The sequence below is a fragment of the Neofelis nebulosa genome, chromosome 4 (assembly GCF_028018385.1).
Source record: "Neofelis nebulosa isolate mNeoNeb1 chromosome 4, mNeoNeb1.pri, whole genome shotgun sequence".
Classification (NCBI taxonomy): Eukaryota; Metazoa; Chordata; class Mammalia; order Carnivora; family Felidae; genus Neofelis; species Neofelis nebulosa.
In genome coordinates this window covers 52,441,394-52,460,041 of record NC_080785.1, presented here as the reverse complement: position 1 = coordinate 52,460,041, position 18,648 = coordinate 52,441,394, and the positions used below count along the sequence as shown (strand labels likewise).

Sequence of the window (18,648 nt, the reverse complement as noted above, 5' to 3'; positions counted from 1 at the left end):
TTGACTAGGAATTCCTCTTCTAGGAATTTTTCCTGCATACATGCACACACACACAGGGCTCAAGCACACACACAGAGCATTCAGTGCAGCCTTGTATGGAACAGGAAAAGATTTGCTATGACCTAAATGTCCATCAACCAAGTTATATTACATCCATACAATGCAATCCCATGCAGCCATTAAAAAGAGTGATGATACTTTTTAAAAAATGTTTTTACATTTATTTATTTTTGAGAGAGAGAGAGAGAGGAGAGAGACAGAGCACAAGTGGGGGAAGGGCAGAGATAGAAGGAGACACAGAATCCAAAACAGGCTCCAGGTTCTGAGCTGTCAGCACAGATCCCAACACGGGGTTCAAACTCACAAACTGTGAGATCATGACCTGAGCTGAAGTCAGACACTTAACTGACTAAGCCACCCAGGTGCCCTTAGAGTGATGATACTTTTTATTTATTGTCTTGAAACAATCTCTGAGATCTATCTGAAGGGAGGAAAAATCTAAGTGTAGAACAGTTGTAGGGTATGCTATTTGTTAGTAAATGAAAGAAAATTATGTATTTTCTTATAAATCATGTATATATACATATATGTATACACATAACATTTTTTAACGTTTATTTATTTTTAATTTTATTTTTTATTTTTTATAATTTACATCTAAATTAGTTAGCATATAATGAAACAATGATTTCAGGAGTATATTCCCTAATGCCCCTTACCCATTTAGCCCATCCCCCCTCCCACAACCCCTCCAGCAACCCTCAGTTTGTTCTCCATATTTATGAGTCTCTTCTGTTTTGTCCCCCTCCCTGTTTTTATATTATTTTTGTTTCCCTTCCCTTATGTTCATCTGTTTTGTCTCTTAAAGTCCTCTTATGAGTGAAGTCATATGATTTTTGTTTATCTCTGACTAATTTCATTTAGCATAATACCCTCCAGTTCCATCCACGTAGTCGCAAATACACATAACATTTCTTACATATGCAAAGTATTCCTAGAAATATGCACAAGAACCCGGCCACATTACATTGGTTGACTTTGGGAAGGAGAACTAGTAACTGAAACTCAGTGGAGGGAGGGAGGGAGGGAGGTATTTTACCATATCCCTTTTTTGTACACTTTGAATTTTGAACATACTACCTATTTGCTGTAGGTTAGGTTTTCTGGAAGCAGATGCTGAGAGGGAGTTTGGGGTACAAGGTGTCTGTTAAAAATAAACACCTGTGGAAGGGAGGAAAGGAAGCAGGACTGGGCAGAGGGAGAAGTCTGCCTATGTCTCAAGCCTGACAAAACCTTGGCTAACCCTCTGGGGAGCTATGGAGCACATGGCCTGTCATTACTTTTCTTATCCCTGCACTTCGTTGAGGGTTTGGATGGATATAAAATCCCAACGGTGTGAAGGAAGAGAAGTTATTCTTTGATTAATAAGTCTTCAAACCTTCCCAGAATCTCTTTCAATTTGTTTAAGTCAGTGATACCACCCACCTCACCCATCTTTGAATTCAAAGGCACTTTTAAAAAAAATTATTCATTCATTCATTCATTCATTCATTCATTCTTATTCATTTTTAGGAGACAGAGACAGAGCATGAGCAGGCGAGGGGCAGAGAGAGAGGGAGACACAGGATCCGAAGCAGGCTTCAGGCTCTGAGCTATCAGCACAGAGCCCAATGTGGGGCTCAAACCCATGAACCAGGAGATCATGACCTGAGTCGAAGTCAGATGCTTAACTGACTGAGCCACCCAGGTGCCCCCACAGGTACTTCTTAATTGATGCAAATACTATAATCATGCTTGTTTGTTTGGAAATTTGACAACACATAGAAAAAATCCTAAAGAAATTGAAAGTAGTTGTTTTTGAGGAATAGAAATTGGAAGTGGATGAGGTTGGGCTTGGGACAGTTATTCTTCATCCAGCTGGAGCCCTTTTATGAGTGAAAGGGGGGGCACTATTAAAATTACACTAGGATAATAAACCTAAATTAGAACTATCCCTGGATAACGGGGATGCAGTCACCCTAATTACAAATCCGGTAGAATTCTTTTGACTTCTTAAACTTTGTACACCTATTTCTTTCTAAACATATAATTAATCTTAAAAGAAGACTCAAAATTTGGAAGCCAATTAGTATAACTTGACAGTCCATGCAGAAATGATGCCTGTGATATTCCTGGTGTTTAACCATCCAGTCTTTGCTTACACACTTTTCCATGGCCCATATCAGTCAGATCAATTACTGGGCAGCTATACTTGTTAGAAGCTTCTTTCATACTTACCAGTTTGTAACTTCCACTAATAGGCAATAATACAGAAGCACTTTTCTCTTCTCTGACTAGCCTCAATTTTAGAAGTGTGTTGCTTTCATTAGTTTAAAAGAAGTAACACCTATACCCTGACTTACCCCTCAGCTTTTCTGTACCACTGTGCTCTGCTTATTAGTGTTAGAGTGATCAGTGCCCATAGACCTGAAAGGTGGGGAGAACAGGTTTGCTTAGGGTAAGAAACAAGACTTGAGAAATGATTTAGTGTCTTGAGTAAGGTCATGCATAATCCTACAAGGTAAAAGCCTTATCCGGTTTGATTGGCAAGTGAAAGGCTCATGCATCAGAGAAATCACTGACTTGAGTGATGTATAATCCCTGGCTCCGTGCCTGACCCAATCCTCTATCAGGCTGCCACCATTGCCCTCCCGCTGTCCTATGATGTAGGACATGGCCAAGATTGACAGAGAGAGAAGGTTGAAGGGGCAGTTGTTAAAATGTCACCCACTCAGACTGAAATCCAAATGACTTATTCAGCATGATGCATTTTAATTAATGAGAGTGAAAAAGTGAAGAGGTTATGGTTTCTAATCAAACAAAGTAACACTTTAGTTACTGAAATGCAAATGGCTTAATTGGGAGGGAAGCAAAAGTTAATTAGATCAAAAAGATATATTAAGAAGAGACTAAAGACATTTTTGCCTCAAGTAGATCTACAGTCGGTTTGTGGCTAAAGAAAGTACATATAGATATTAAATGGCCTAATGTAAATATTTTAATATTTGATCACTTTGGGACTTCAGTGACTATTTCAATTTTATAATAAATACAACCTTTGCATTTCATTGCAGGTATTTTAACATAGAATCTTGCTGATTCTTGGCTCTGTTTGTTGTTTTTTTAGGACTTGCCTTTTCCTTAAGGATGTATGGATTCTCTGTTGCTACTAATCCTTAACTCATAGCTAGACTGAGGCTGGAAATCTGTTTACTTTGGCCTCCTAAAAACTGTTGAATTGAGGTGGTCTTACATTAGGTTAAAGTTGTATGTTAGGTTTAAGTTAACTGAGTCTTAAGTTACAGTATACTATACAGTATAAAACAAGAGGCTCTTAACGACTTTTTGTGGTGGTGGTGGTGGTGGTGGTTATTGTTTTGGTTTAAGAATTTAAAATTAGTTAAGGGGCACCTGGGTAGCTCAGTTGGTTAAGCGTCTGACTCTTGATTTTCGCTCAGGACATGATCTCATGGTTCCTGAGATAGAGCCCTGTGTCGGTCTCTGTGCTGACAGCGTGGAGCCTGATTGGGATTCTCTGTCTCTGTCTCTTTCCCTCTCTTCCTCCTTCTGCCCCTCTCCCTCACTCTCTCTCTCTCTCTCTCAAAAATAAATAAGCTTTATAAAATAAAATGAGATGAAAATAGTTATGTACAATGTGGAGCATTTTCTGCCCTCTAGTGGTTAAAAGTAATTTTGCAATATCAGTTATATTTCAGAGCTTTAAATTACATGAGAAAAGCTACATGATATTTCATGGTACTTTAAAAGCAGTTTGAGGGGTTCCTGGGTGCCTCGGTCAGTTAAGTGTCCAACTTCAGCTCAGGTCATGATCTCACAGTCTGTGAGTTCGAGCCCCACGTCGGGCTCTGTGCTGACAGCCCAGAGCCTGGGGCCTGCTTCAGATTCTGTGTCTCCCTCTCTCTCTGCCCCTCCCCTGTTCATGCTCTGTCTCTCTCTGTCTCAAAAATAAATAAAAACATTAAAACAATTTTTTTAAAAGCGGTTTGAAAATTATGTGGGTGTATTTCTGTAGCCAGTTACTATAGTTGCATATTTTAAGAAGGAGAAATAATAATTTTATGTTTTATTGACCACAATATACCAATTCCTGGAAATCTGGTAAGAAATAAATTTTGAGATAATTTTTTTCTGGATTAAAGTAATATTTCTCTACCTCTGTGAAGAGAGTATTAATTTCGCATTGATCCCATTATAATTTAATTCCACTCCTGATTCTAACAGCTATTTTCCTGTTTCACTTCTTTCATAGTTCCTATATTAAGGAAGAAAATAATGGGTGATAATACTTCCCACTTCCTAAGCATAGAATTATACATATTATCTTAGTGTTATATTATCAGAGGAAAACTTCATGATATACGAAAGAGAAAAATAGACTATTAGGAAGAATGTGCTAGAGCCCTGAGGTTCAAAGAAAAAGGCTATAAAATAGCAAGCATATGAATGATTGTTGACCATTCTTTATTTCTTAAGATAATTAAGCTAACCAAACTCTTCATTTTCATTATTGTTCTGAAATAAATGTTTCCTCATACCTGACTGCTAAAAGAGACCTTTACTGTTTCAGGTATTTGCAGAGAAGCATTAGCTCTGGCCCCAGACGGAACACATACATGTTATGAGTTGGTGAGATGATTGAGTAGATCAGGAGGAAAAAAAAGATTAGCAACAATTACCTCCTTTCAAGACAAACATAATGGGAATGTAGAAAAAACTCAATGTTCTGGTGAAAAATGCGACATTACTAAATAATATAAGGGTTTGTCAGAGTCAGCATCTCTAAAAACATCAACCTTATTGTTGATGGGAGTTTTTTTGGGTAGGCAAAGCCATGCTAAAGCTTTGGATGTGGTTATTTAGGTATTAATAGTGTGAAAATAATTAGAGAATAGTGCTAGACTATTTAAAAAGACACCTTTGAGATGTACTTAATGTCACTGAATTGTACACTTAAAGATGCTTAAAGTAGTAAATTTTATGTTGTGTACATTTTACCACAATAAAAAGAAAACCTCCCTGATTTTTTTAATACTTCTCACAACAATGAATAAAATGTGTAATATCTAATAAGCATTTTAGGAACTCAGGGCCAGATTAATACATAGTAAGTTCAAATAAACACTGGATATAATAAAGAGGGACAGACATTCACTACATAATATTTTCCTAGTTGCAGCCAGACTCCAAAAAGCAAAGTGATTAGTGACACACATCAGTCTAGGTGAGAGGAAGGGGAAGGCTTGTAACACCCGGACATACCTATGATTCATGTTGGTAGGGTAGGGCACACTTCCTTCTGATTAATTTTAATGCCTTTACTGCTTTGTCCCAGTTCATGAATGAGATCTGTAAGAGGCTGCAAATAGCCTAGGGAGTGAAAGATCTATCGGGATGAGTTTACCTACCAATACTTTTTTCCCCCAGTCCACTTGCCAATGAGTACATACTTGAGCAGCTCTCTTGACCAGTTCGGTTCTCCCACTGAAACAGAAACTGGTAGTTGAGTTTCGTCATCAACAATAGCACTTGGTCTGCTATGGGGGGAAAAAAACAATAATTAATGTTTCTTTAGAACTTATTCTGTGATCTTTTTACCCCTTATAGTCATTCATTAGTGATGAGGTAGGCACCTCCTTACCTATTCTTAAGGTAGATACTTTAAGGAACAAGTAAGTGAAAGCTGTCCCGGAATCTCTGGTCTTTTTTCCTTCCTTCTTTCCCTTCCTACCTCCCTCCCTCTTTATAAAATCTGTACATAAAACACTCTGGATTTATTCCTGGGATCCAGTGCACTCATGTTTTCTTTTTTAAAGCTTAATTCTACAAATGTTTCCTGAATGCTTACAATGTTTGGGGTCCGGATTGAAGGTGATTGTGGTGGTGGACGGGATGGTGGAGAGAGAAGGAAGAGCCCAAACTTTGAAGTCAGACACATCTCGGTTTGGCCACTTGTTAGCTCACGTTTCTTCAGAAAGTTCTTTCTAAGCTTACTTCTCATGTATAAAAATGAGCATCAGGGCTTCTGGGTGGCTCAGTCTGTTAAGCATCCGACTTTGACTCAGGTCATGATCTCGTGGTTTGTGGGTTCGAGCTCCGCGTTGGGCTCTGTGCTGACCTCTTGGAGCCTGGAGCCTGCTTTGGATCCTGTGTCTCCCTCTATCTCTGCCCCTCTCCTAGTCATGCTCTGTCTCTCTGTCTCTCTCTCTTAAAAATAAACGTTAAGGGGCGCCTGGGTGGCGCAGTCGGTTAAGCGTCCGACTTCAGCCAGGTCACGATCTCGCGGTCCGTGAGTTCGAGCCCCGCGTCAGGCTATGGGCTGATGGCTCGGAGCCTGGAGCCTGTTTCCAATTCTGTGTCTCCCTCTCTCTCTGCCCCTCCCCCGTTCAAGCTCTGTCTCTGGCTGTCCCAAAAATAAATAAAAAACATTAAAAAAAAAATTTAAAAAAAAAAAATAAAAAATAAACGTTAAAAAAATTTTTTTTAAATGAGCATCACAGAAATAGTTAAAACAGCATTAAATGTTAAAACAGACATAGTTACCATAACAATACATTGTCATTATTATTATGCTGGGAAGAGGTACAGAAAAGGTGAAAGTGTTTCTAGGAATAACATGTAGTTTGGTATGTTCATTAAATAATAGGGTAAGTTTCAAAGGAAGAGTGTCACATAATGTCTGCAGGAGGAGCTTTAGGATAAAAAAAGAAAAAAACACACATGAAGTAAGTGGAGGCCAGTGCTCTCACCTTTCTTGCCTATTTCATTTTGTCGGTCACACTTAGGTGAACACTGACCTTTCATTTTTCTCCCTGAGAAATTGGTCCCAGAGTCAGTATTTTTTTTTTCCTTTTTGTATTTCTCAAGGTCATTGTCATGGTATGATGTATGAAATGTGGACCTCAGATCGCATGGAAGTTGCCTTCCATGAAAATCGTTGACTTTGTCAACCCCAACTTTCATCTGAAGCTCTTATACTTTACTTTCTGTTACAGGCTGGCTGAGGTTTAGGTTAGGACCAATCCAAATAGTATATCCTTGGGAAAGAAGGGAAGTGTTGGAAGAGAGGAGGAGGGGTATAGAATGGGGGATGTTTTGGGGTTGTGCCTAGGAAAACACATTGAGGAGGAGAGCATAATTACCATGTCACTTCCACTTTATGCTACTGTAAAAAGTCAGAATTTGGAGGAAGATCAATACTTCCCTCCAGGGTGATTCTGATTGGTTTGGCATTATGTTCTCAGCACTTAAATGACCAGATAACAACATTCACTTATAAACCGAATTAGATATTAATTTCAAGTAATTCTAGAAATAAGAATCTTCCATTGAAGTGATTCTTAAACTTTATGGGGAATCACAAAAACCACTGAGAGTTTATCCAAGAGCTCTGAACTCTTCTTCAGAAAAATGTACATATATTTGTAATGATTCAGAGAAAGTATCATTTTTAGGAGCTGTAAGCATTCTTCATAAGGAGAGATTGATTCATCATTTTTGCAAAGGGTGTCAAAAATGAAGTTTTAACCAAACACCAAAATCTAGCAGACATAAAATTCCAAAGCAAGAGCACCGTTTGCAGACTCTGAAGGAAGTGGCTGGAAAGAGGTTCTACTAGTTTTCAATCCCCTTACCTACTTAGAGACTATAAAGGGATAGGATTTGGGTTTATGAAGAGATTTCTTTAGAGAGCTTTGTTACCTCATTGTTAATGCCCCCTACCCATGCCCAGGTGTCAGAGATTACTGTTTCTTACTCTTCAATGGTGGGGGTGAGGGGTGGCTTCCATATGATGGAGAAATGTGTTCCATGTGGTTGAGAGAAACAAAGGACTTGTCCTCAACTCTAGGCCAAAAAGCTAAAGCTTCTGGAGAGAGGCATGTTGGAGGGCTTCCAGCATGGAGGGTGAGCTGTGTGTGACCAGACTTTGGTAAAGAGAGTTTGAGAGAGCCATTTCGAGCTCTACTGAAGAGGATCATCAGAGGAGAAATGGGCATGTGTTAGAGTGGGTGCCTGTGTCCTAGGACAAGAGCTGAGGCCAGCTTGGGGATTGAAATACATCACGGGAACAGAAGTTGGAGGGAGAGGGCCAGCAATGGGTCCCAGACATGAATCCGTCCATCCCAGTAAGCACTGTCTCATCCTTTTGCTTCCCATCTGGTCTTCCACCTCAGTCCAATCCAACAAAGCAGCCAGGGAGTAAGGAAGCAGGTGAGGCTGGAAGAAAAGCAGAAGTTGAGTATAATTCTGACCTCGGGCCTCACACGGGAACAGTGGAGAATGAATGGATGGATGGCCAAACATAGACTGAAATGCTGATTACAGTGGAATTGACTGCCTTTTTGACTTAGAGAGGCCAGGGGTCTGACATCACTCAAGAGCTGTGAAGTTCATGGCATCTGTCTAAGTTCCCTCCAGGGCCAGGGGGAAATTGCTGTATGTCCTCTTCCCTGTCCCTTACGTTTTTAGCACAGGTATGGGATGCAAAAATAAATTTGCATTTTGACCACATCTCACAAGTTGTGCCATTATATATTGATACCCACTGTAGGACATAAGCAGACCCTACTCCCCCCCCCCCCCCCCCCCCCCCGCCAGCCCATGTGGCAGACTGGCCCTTGGGTCTTAAGGGGGAAGTGGGAACTCCTCTGATTAACAACATGGGGAGGGATTGAATACTTGGAGTGTGGGAAGAAGAGACAGAAGGGCCAAGTCTGGGGGAGCAGGGCATGCTACATAATTTGAGGGGCCCAGTACAAAATAAAAATATAGGCTCCTTGTTGAAAATTATTATGAATTTCAAATAAGCACCAACAGACCATTTAACCAAGTGAGGGCCCTGTGTGTCTGCGTGTTACCCACCCATGCGGCTACCCTGGGGTGAGGAACAGAGATCAGAAGAGGAAAGGAACTTACTAGTGGTCCCGTTAAAGAGACACTTGGGAGAAGAGACTTGTCTAATTGAGACTGTTTTAGTGAAATGCTCTGCAATGTGATCCCGACCTCAAGACCCCACAAATCTTTAGCAAAATAACACACTCTCTTACATGAATGGTTTCTTGTGGAAGCTGGCAAAGGGGCTGGTGAGTGGTGAGGGGCTAAGACAGAGTAAGCCAAGTAGGTAAGGGCACAGCTGATGGCTGGTTATTTACCTAACACTTTCCATATATTTCAAGGGTTTAGGTAAAGAACCCATGTTATAAAATAAGAAATTTCCCTATGTCATATAGTATCAAGGATCAAATGGCCTTTTGTTATTTCCTTAGTAGTGTATCAGGATGTTGCATGATATTTTCTCTGTTGCTCAGAATTGGTAACTAGGGGCCAAACTTGGATGTACAAAGGTGTGCCAAAATACCTAACATTATAATGAAAAATGTGGATGGGGGGGCAGACACCCCTTAAGGGCTTGCAAAGAGGTGGTGGAGCCATATCAGCCCCTGCGTTGACCCCTGCGTTGGCCCCTGCCCCACCCAGCTGTGTGTGAGAGGCTGGCCTGAAGGAGGCCTGCTGTAGCTGCTTCTCACCCTGAAGCCAAGCAAGAGAGGCTCCTGGAAAATCCCTCATAGAGAGCAAGGTCATGAAGCGGATACTGGCGGTTCGCTTCTGACTGGCTGTTTGCCTAGGCAGTAGACTTACTGATGGGCCCCTGCCCCTCCTAAGCAGGGCAGAGAGGGTTGGAGACAAACAGGGGCAGCAGTGGAGCAGTCGAGGGTTAGCATGCAGCCTAGCCCTTGGCATACGAGGATGGCTGCGTTTTCTGTGGATCAAGTGGACACTGAGAAGGTAGCTGGCTCTAGCCTTTCTTTCTGGCAGTCAGAAGCTGTGGGGAGTACAGGTGAGATAACAGTAGTTGGAGGAGATCGAGTAGCATCCAGGACTCTAAAGTCAGTGACCTGGGCAAGTGAAGGTCCCTATAGGGTTTCCTGAAGAACTCACTTGTGGAAGCAGTAACATATAGAGAGGACAAAATGGCTACCCTTGATGCCCTGCCCCTATCCCTCCTTTGCCCATTCAGACACCCTAGACAGAAGATGGGAGGGGAGATTGTTTTCCAGAGGGCTATCACTTTGCCTCTTACCACCTTACCTCTGAGATGAGGAAGGGGAGGAAGAGAGGAAGAGCAGAAAGATGCCCATTTCCCATTTCAGGTCCTTCCAGCCACCAGATCAGCCAGCAGTGGGGGAGGGGAAACTTTGCTTTGGGTGTGAGGTTGGCATCTTCCACTGGACTTGACTGAGGTTATTTTTTTTTTTTATTCCAGTTACTTAACATACAGTATAATATTAGTTTCAGGTATACAGTTAAGTGATTCAGCACTTCCGTGCAATTCTCGGTGCTCATCACAAGTGCCGTCTTTAATCCCAGTCACCTATTTCACTCATCCTCTCATCCACCTCCCTTCTTGTAACTATCGGTTTGTTCTCTATAGTTAAGAGTCTGTTTCTTGTGGAGTTGACTGAGTTTTTTAATCTCAGGAAGTGACCAAGGAAGTTATAGAATCTGTCCAGGGTATCATTAAAGGATCACTACCCAGCAGGGAGGAGATTCAAAACAGCCCAGCTGGGGGCAGCATAGGAGAAAAATAACACTATTTCTTATTTGCACCCTATGGATTTGAGACTGTTCAATAAACTAGCTATATCTGATTAAGGACTTCATGTTATTATGACTAAAGTCGAGTAACTATGCATTTATATTGTGGTGTACTGTGTTTATAAACTGTTAGTTTAGGAGTGACCAGATTTTTTCTGCAAATAAATAAACTTGAAATATTAAATGAGAAAAGAGACATACCAGAAGGCAAATTTCCAGATACAGATAGAGAGGCGCTTAAAGAGGTATTTAATAATTGCCTTTTTCTCTCTTTTTTGAAAAATTTTAACCTAGCATAGAGTCACTAACAATTGATGCAATGGAAAAAAATGGGTGTATAAAAACATAATTTGTAAGTGATTTGTTATTCTGGTTCATATGTCAACCATATTACTCTCTTAAATTATTTAAATTTCATAATAATATTTGTCAGGTTACTCTTCTATTTAATTTTTTACTTCATTGTGGCTGTGTCCATGATATTTACATAAGATAGTGGTATAGCTTCAGCCTCCCCCTGCCCACCCACCCCCTTTCTCCCCATTACCAGAGGCTTCTTAAGTATTTGCAATGTTCTTTTTATTTAGACAAAAATTATTTCATTTTTACATTACAATATTATTTAAATTTTTTAAAATAACTTTTAAGATACCAGCTCTAGTGACAAGGAAAAATTGTTGTCAGTGATAACCCATCAAAAGAGTACCGTGACTCTTCCTTCATTGTTGTCGTCACTGTAGAGTTGTTTACAGATTACAGGCCACAGCTTTATATCATCTTTAGGGGCAAGCTCCAAATCTCTTATTTTTCTTGTTTCAGGTCTGTATCGTCTATTTTCTTGAATCCCAGTCTCCTAAAATGTAAGCAGTACAACATGTTCTCATCCATCATAGCAATAGCATAAGTGCATATAAAAATACAAGCCATGGTCCTAACTGCTTAATTATACTTGAGTTGAATTGTGTTGCACTTCAAATGAGTGACATGTTGATGAGATCCTGAATTTGTAATGGGTACTCGGATTTACCACCTTACCCTGGAATCACTTCTCTCCCTCCACACTGCCCCACTCGCAACATCTGGTTAGTTGCCAAATTCTACCCCTGTATATCTCAGGACCTCAGCAGAAATGTCAGTAGTTCTCCTTTTCTTTTTTAATGTTTACTTATTTTTGAAAGAGACAGAGAGAGAGCGAGCATAAACAGGAGAGGGACAGAGAGGGAGACACAGAATCCAAAGCAGACTCCAGGCTCTGAGCTGTCAGCAGAGAGCCCGACAAGGGGCTGGAACTCAGGAACAGCGAGATCATGACCTGAGCCAAAGTTGGACACTTAACCCACTGAGCCACCCAGGTGCCCCATCCCTTTCTTAATGAATAACATCCAAAGTCCTTTACTTGGCCCTGAGTTTGCACTGTCAGCTCTTAGCCCAACCTTGTCTCCTTCTTTCCTCTTTTCTTTGCACCCTTGCTTCTCTCACCAAAGTGAACCTTAGCTGTGCGGGGCTCACCCTTGCTTTAGTACCATTGTTCACACTTCTCTTTTTGCCTGAAAGTATCTTCTCTTTTCCCACCTGTCTCTGAAGGTTCAAAACAGAGCCACCTTTCAAAGTCTAACTGGTGAAACTTTCCCAGAGTGCTATGTGTAGGAATACTCCCAGCACCGCACCCCCACCCCCACCCCCACCCCCACCCCCACCCCCACCCCCACCCCCGCCGGGCACAGTCTGTTGTGCCATGCTGTGGACAAAAAGCATGGAATTTATGGACCCCAAATTCTAGTAAAGGAGAAAATATGTCAGATGGCAATAAGAGCCACATAAAAAATAAACTAGGAATGTTCTGAAAAGGTCTCACTTATAAGGTGTCAGAGCTTGCTACCTGACTTTCTATAGGCCTTAAAGTTTCATGTTCTGCTCTATATAATTTTTTTTTTTTTTTTTTATATATACTCTCTACTAGAAAATAAGAGGGACACCTGGGTAGCTCAGTTGGTTAAGTGTGTGACTTCGGTTCAGGTCACAATCTCCCGGTTTGTGGGTTCAAGCAGGGCTCTATGCTGACAGCTCAGAGCCTGGAGCCTGCTTCAGATTCTGCGTCTCCCTCTCTCTCTGCCCCTCCCCAACTCCTGCTCTGTCTCTCTCAAAAATAAATAAACAATAAAAAAAATAAAAAAGGAATAAGAGGTAGCTTGTCTATTAATTTTATGAAACTCTTGCTTTTTGATTTGTGCATAGTAGATACTTCATAAATACTTATTAATACAATGATAGTAATAGCACTCATTTATAAAATGAGATCAAGAAAAAGAAAAAAATTTGATTTAAAGTTGATGAAGAAAATCTTCTGAATTTGAGACCTGGTGTATTGAAATGGCATCCTGTGTACTTGCAGACAGTTCCCTCATATGGGATCTTTTACATTAGAGAGATTAAATGTTGGACAGTATGTCATAGGCTTAAATTCCCAATCCCGTCATCAGGATTTTCCTACTCAGTATGTGGCTATAGAATGATGAGACTGATGCCCACGTGTGGCTTAGGGGAAACCACCTCATTACTTTATACCTGTGGTCGTGTTTATATCTGGCACTTCTATTTCTCAGTTCAGGTATTCATTTCCCTGTCTCTTTACCTTTTCCCTTCTAAGAAACTTAACTTTCTTAGAAACTTTTGAAAAGAGGTAATCCTTTTTAATGTTTCTGGACCAGCTATATATAACTGCCCATTCATTTTAACTGGTTTTCAGGTATTTACCATGGGTGTTTTTGATCAGGATTCTGGATTTCTCGGGGCTGGCAGTTCATGGAGTAGAGTAACTCACTGGCAGATGGTGAAAGCATGGATTGTTGGAGCAAATCACTCCGTGTCTTGGCGACGCTTTTGGCCGTTGTTCTCCCAAACCTTTGGGGCAGATTAGGAACATGTCTTGAGATACTTTCCTTTATATTTCTTCCAAATCTCAGGGGCAGGTTGGCCATTGCCCCAGTGCTTCTTTCGTCTTCCATGGTCCTCCCAAATCTCAATGGCAAATTGGCAGCTGAGTGTGGCATTTTGTTGACTGGGGGTGCACTCATCTTAATGACGGTTTTTGGACCCCAGTCTTGGAGCTCTTCAAAACTGAGACTTCTTTCCTTTTCTCCCTCAGGGTCTCCTTTAGGCTATGATTAGAAAAGAATATTAAAATAAGTTATTGTTTTAGGTAGTAGGTATAAACCCCAAATTAACTTAAGTCCAGACTTTGGTTTGCAGAATTGTTAAAGCTATAAACAAAGTTTGTGTTAATGTGCAGAATTTTTAAATAAAACGTTCGCATTAGGCTTCTTAAAGCAATCTAGTTTCTCTGTCCCTGGACTATTGTAAGACAACCATAAAATATTAATAAAAAACATATAGTGAATACAGCAATGTGTTTGAGCAGCAGGAACATAATAAAGTATTGAAATGAGGCAAAAGTTTATTTTGCTGAAGTTATTCTCTTTCAGCTTTTGATTCATGCCGTTTATGAAATAGTTCATATATTTTTATATTTTGATTTTAGAGAAACCTTACACGGCCTCTTCATGTCTCTTGCTTCTCCTCTTTTTAAATGCCAAAGTGGTGGATAAATGCAATGAGAGATGCTAGCTAGGTTTTGGAGTATAGCTAGAGGAGGCTCCACTTAATTTCTTTCTTATCTGCTCACATTCAGAGCTCCACTCTAAAAGCATTGCTCAAGAAACGGATTGCATTTTTATTAGTATATAAGTTACATTTTTATTAAAGCAGTGATTGGTTTGTGGGTCACTGCACCACTACTCTACCAACTTTAAAGGAACCACTTAAGGGGTGCCTGGGTGGCACAGTCACAGTCTCACCATTTGTGAGTTCGAGCCCTGTGGCAGGCGCTGGGCTGAAGCTCAGAGCCTGGAGCCTGCTTCAGATTCTGTGTCTCCTTCTCTCTCTGCTCGTCCCCCACTTGCACCCTGTCTCTCTCAAAACTAAATAAACATTAAAAAAAAATTAAAAGAACCACTTAAAATACAACAAATATTTAATTAAATTTAGCTTTCCCATGAAAATTTGTCCCTAAGAAGATTAAAAATTGCTTTTTAATGTTTATTTAGTTCAGAAAGGGTGGGAGAGGGGCAGAGAGGGAGGGAGACAGAATCTGAAGCAGGCTCCAGGCACTGGCTGTCAGCACAGAGGCTGACAAGGGGCTCATGACCTGAGCTGAAGTCAGACACTTGACCGACTGAGCCACCCACGTGCCCCCTTAAGATTTTTAAATGATTGTTTTTCTGATTGTAAAAAGTAATATGTACTCATTTCAGCAAGTTTGGAAAATGTATAAAAGCATAAAGAAGAAAATAAAAATAACTTGCAATTCCACCATCTAGGGATAAATATTTTACTTAGATGTAGATTTACCATAAACTTATCAGCTCATAATTGCTAGGTAGAAAATACAACCCTTGTATTTTTTTAGCTTATAGTTGAAGACCATTCAAATGTTCAGCTGAAGTATATCCAGATCTTATATCAGCAATTATTTATTACAACTGTGTACTTCTGAGTCCGTTGAAAATTCCTAATGCACCTTTATACTTGTTACATATCATACCCTGTATATAAATTGTCATTAGAGAGGCCAGGCTGTTTGCTGTTGTGTTAAAAAATACAAACTATATCAATGCACTGTCATGGGAAGCCTGCAGTTTGACAAACAACAAAGCACAAACTAACTTATTCCTTACTCTTTACAAAATACAAAAAGGCATCAGATTTAGGACATATATATAGTTAATGCTAGTCATGTTAGATGGAGTTAAAAAACTTACCTCAGAATATTTGTCATAATTTTCTTTGCTGTGAAAATTGGACATCATTAATTCATCTGTACAAAAGATGCTTGATGTTAACAAGCTTGAAGTGGCTAACGTCAATAAAATAAAGCATTTTGATGAAATAACTTTCATTTTGTTCAGAATCTAGAATTAAGTTTCTATGTGCAGCCTGATGTCTGCAAGATGGGGAATCGTGGTCTTTTTATACTGTCTAAAAACAAAGGAAAGATTGATTTAACAGTGAAACCAATCCCACATGTTTTAAGTACTAATATTAATTAGAGTGTTTAACTAAACTATGTATTTAAGGAATGTGGGTAATTCATTCTGGAAAAGACAGCTATGTTCCTGTTTGCAAATTCATTAACTTTGAAAATAATTTTCCTCATTATGAAGGAGTTTCTAATTAGATAAGTTTGGGGCCGTGGTAATTAAGAGTCCGAACAAACAGAATGCTTCATTTCTCTGAGCTCAAATAAAAAATATTTTGGTGTTTGCGTCAATTCTTCAGAAGGAAAAAAAAATAGTATTCAATACATGCGAGCTATCTTAAACAAACAAACAAAAAAAACATTTTTTTTTTTACTCACACAAAAGAGTTAGGCATAGTAATTTCAAAATGTCAAAGAAAATTAAGAATGTAAAAAGAATTCTAAGTCACATAATACCCAAATAAATGCCATTAATTAACTTTTTGTAAAATGCTGTTTGGTTATGAAAAAGCTTCAGGAGTAAATGTCAGCTGCGACGTGAAAGGTGGGCATCAGACCATGTGCTAGGCGTTTTGACAAACTGGCTGTCTCAGGAGAAGCTGGAGGCAGTTCCAGGCCTTTTGTATTTGCCCTGTGGGCCTTATTTGGCAAAACCGTATAAATCACTGGGATTTTATTTCTGTGGTGCTGCTGCACCCTACCTTCCTCCTCAGAGCCCTTAAGAACCCTAGCAGAGGTTTGGTAAGTCACACACATGCTAATTTTGTTGGTCCCCTGGCCCATATTATTTAGGTAATCTCGCATTGCCACAGGCATACTGACACCATGGCATAAGAAAAGAATTTATAGAAATAAATGGCTATTTACTGAAATGCCAAAACGAGTCTCTTTTGGAGCAGATGACTGGTATTCTTAAACAGCTGTCTTATCATGAGACTACCTAGGTTCTAGAGAAATCATTATTTATTCCCATCTGCCCATTCAGCCCTCTCAGGGAAAAAAGACCTTATAGTGATTGATTTTTAGCTACTTCTAGATACAGACACTTAGAGGTGAATTCACAAAAGAGCAAATTATAAAATCACATCTTTTTGTGTCATGGATTGTACCATCTTGAGCCTCTTCCACAACCTACCATGATTTGAGGTTTGCGATGGGCAGAAGTGAAGACCTTTCTCTATATTATAGATCTCCAGAATAAATTAGGAAGACAATGGTTAAACTCTTGAGTACCCCAAGGTCACACTTGCCTGTAGCTTCTCTTAAAGGCAGTTGACATCATTGGCCTCATTTGTTTTAGTCTGTGCTAGCCAAGAAGCCCCACAGTAGGAGGCAATTAATTCAATTCATAGTCTAGGGTTAATTTTGTAACACTGTTATTGGATTATTTGGGTTTAATTTCCCTGAGGATTTAATGCATTTCTCTTTCAAATTGTTCCTTTGCAAACTGCTGATGGAACTTCCTTTTTTTGTGGTCAGTAGATCCAAACTTTTGAGAAATGGGTGACGCAAGGAGCAAGTTATGTTGGCCGAGTTCACACCCTGGAAAAAGTGGAAACGGTCCACCTGGGTCTCTTTCAAAGTATGTTCTGTTATCTGGTTGTTTGAAATGTTAGCAGTGCATCCATTTTCAGTACTGCTACTTGAGGTTTTGACACATCTATTAGAGTTTTTCTGATTGCAGTCAGCATCTAGAGTAGCCGATATGACTAATTACTCCCCTGTCTCCACCAGGTTCAAACTTCCAAGTTTGGAGTATAATTAGAATTATCTTATTAATATAGGGCTTGGCACTTTTTCGGCCTATTTTCAGTTAGCTTCGAAAATGTTGCTATAAAACAACATGACCTAACATACACAGTATGAAATCATCATAAATCTTTTGATGAAATGTGCTGCCACATACATAGCATATTTAGGGATTCTTGCTGAGACATGAGCATAAAAAAATGAAAAAAATCTATCTCCCGGACACGTGGCATTTACATACATACTTCACTAAGATTTTAGGAACCTGAAATCAACTCACTTCTAAGCCTCTGTCTCCAGCTTGAACACTTCTGAGCCTTAGACCCCCCACATCCTTGGGCTTCCGACCACACAGTGCTGTTGGGATGCCCCACAGGCATCTTAAGTGCTGTATGTCCAAAGTGGAATTTATCTTTTTCACACCGGTCTCTCCTCCTATGTTTCCCATTTCAATGAACAGTATTCTTTCTGTCAGGGTCCAATCAGGAGATAGAAAATACATAGTAATTTGAACAATAGTTTGATTAATATAAAGCATTATTAATTATAAAGGGGATTAACTATAAAGGGGTAAAGAATACACTAGAGCCAAGGGAGAGTATCCAAGGAAAGGGCAAGCTGATTGGGATTCAGACCATATTGGAGAAAGTAAGGATGGCAGAGAAGTTTGCTGGGTCACCCCAGGCCAGAGCCTGTCTACACTCACAAGTGGGAGATACTCTTCCAGGGTGCAGATGGGCCAAGGCTGGGAAGGCAACTTCTGGGATATCTCTGAGACTCACTAGGAATCAACTCCACGGGGATGAGTGCTACCAGATGTCCTGAACATGCACCACGGGCAGCCATGTGTAGGAACAAAAAGAAGCAAATGGAAACCCATTTGAGCCAGAAAGGGAAATCCCTTCCTCCCATAGTACCCTTCTAATGCCTTTTACTAACAAAGCCTAAAATTATAGCCCCAAAAGATAAATGCTTACTGGGTCCATCTCTATTATCTCAGAGCATGAAATGCGGAGTGGATTTGGAGCTGAAAGGCAATAAATAGATAACTGGCTCAGTCATCCACCCATAGGACCACTCCTAAATCCTTTGTGAGAACCATGACTATTTCCTCCCCGTTCCTCCCTCATCTCATTCTATAGTTAATGAACAACTGTTTCTAGTTTTGAGCTTTATACTCAGTAATAATAGATAGTATTTTCTTGAGCACT

General features: G+C 40.0%; 1 protein-coding gene across 1 annotated transcript; it reads right to left on the bottom strand.

Moving 5' to 3' along the window:
* Nucleotides 1–13,340: 13,340 nt before the first annotated feature.
* NPVF (neuropeptide VF precursor) lies at nt 13,341–15,625 on the bottom strand. Its single transcript, XM_058723486.1, has 2 exons — nt 15,471–15,625; nt 13,341–13,811 (listed from the first exon to the last, which is right to left on the bottom strand). Exons 1-2 carry the CDS (start codon nt 15,606–15,608, stop codon nt 13,404–13,406), a joined length of 546 nt encoding a protein of 181 aa, XP_058579469.1. The 5' UTR covers nt 15,609–15,625; the 3' UTR covers nt 13,341–13,403.
* Nucleotides 15,626–18,648: the final 3,023 nt, after the last annotated feature.

Bases quoted from the DNA above. Each gene is read 5' to 3' on its own strand.
- NPVF (XM_058723486.1), bottom strand. From the start codon at position 15,608: ATGAAAGTTATTTCATCAAAATGCTTTATTTTATTGACGTTAGCCACT. The intron at 13,812-15,470 runs GTAAGTTTTTTA...TTCTAATCATAG, and splicing joins ATTATGACAAATATTCTGAG to CCTAAAGGAGACCCTGAGGG.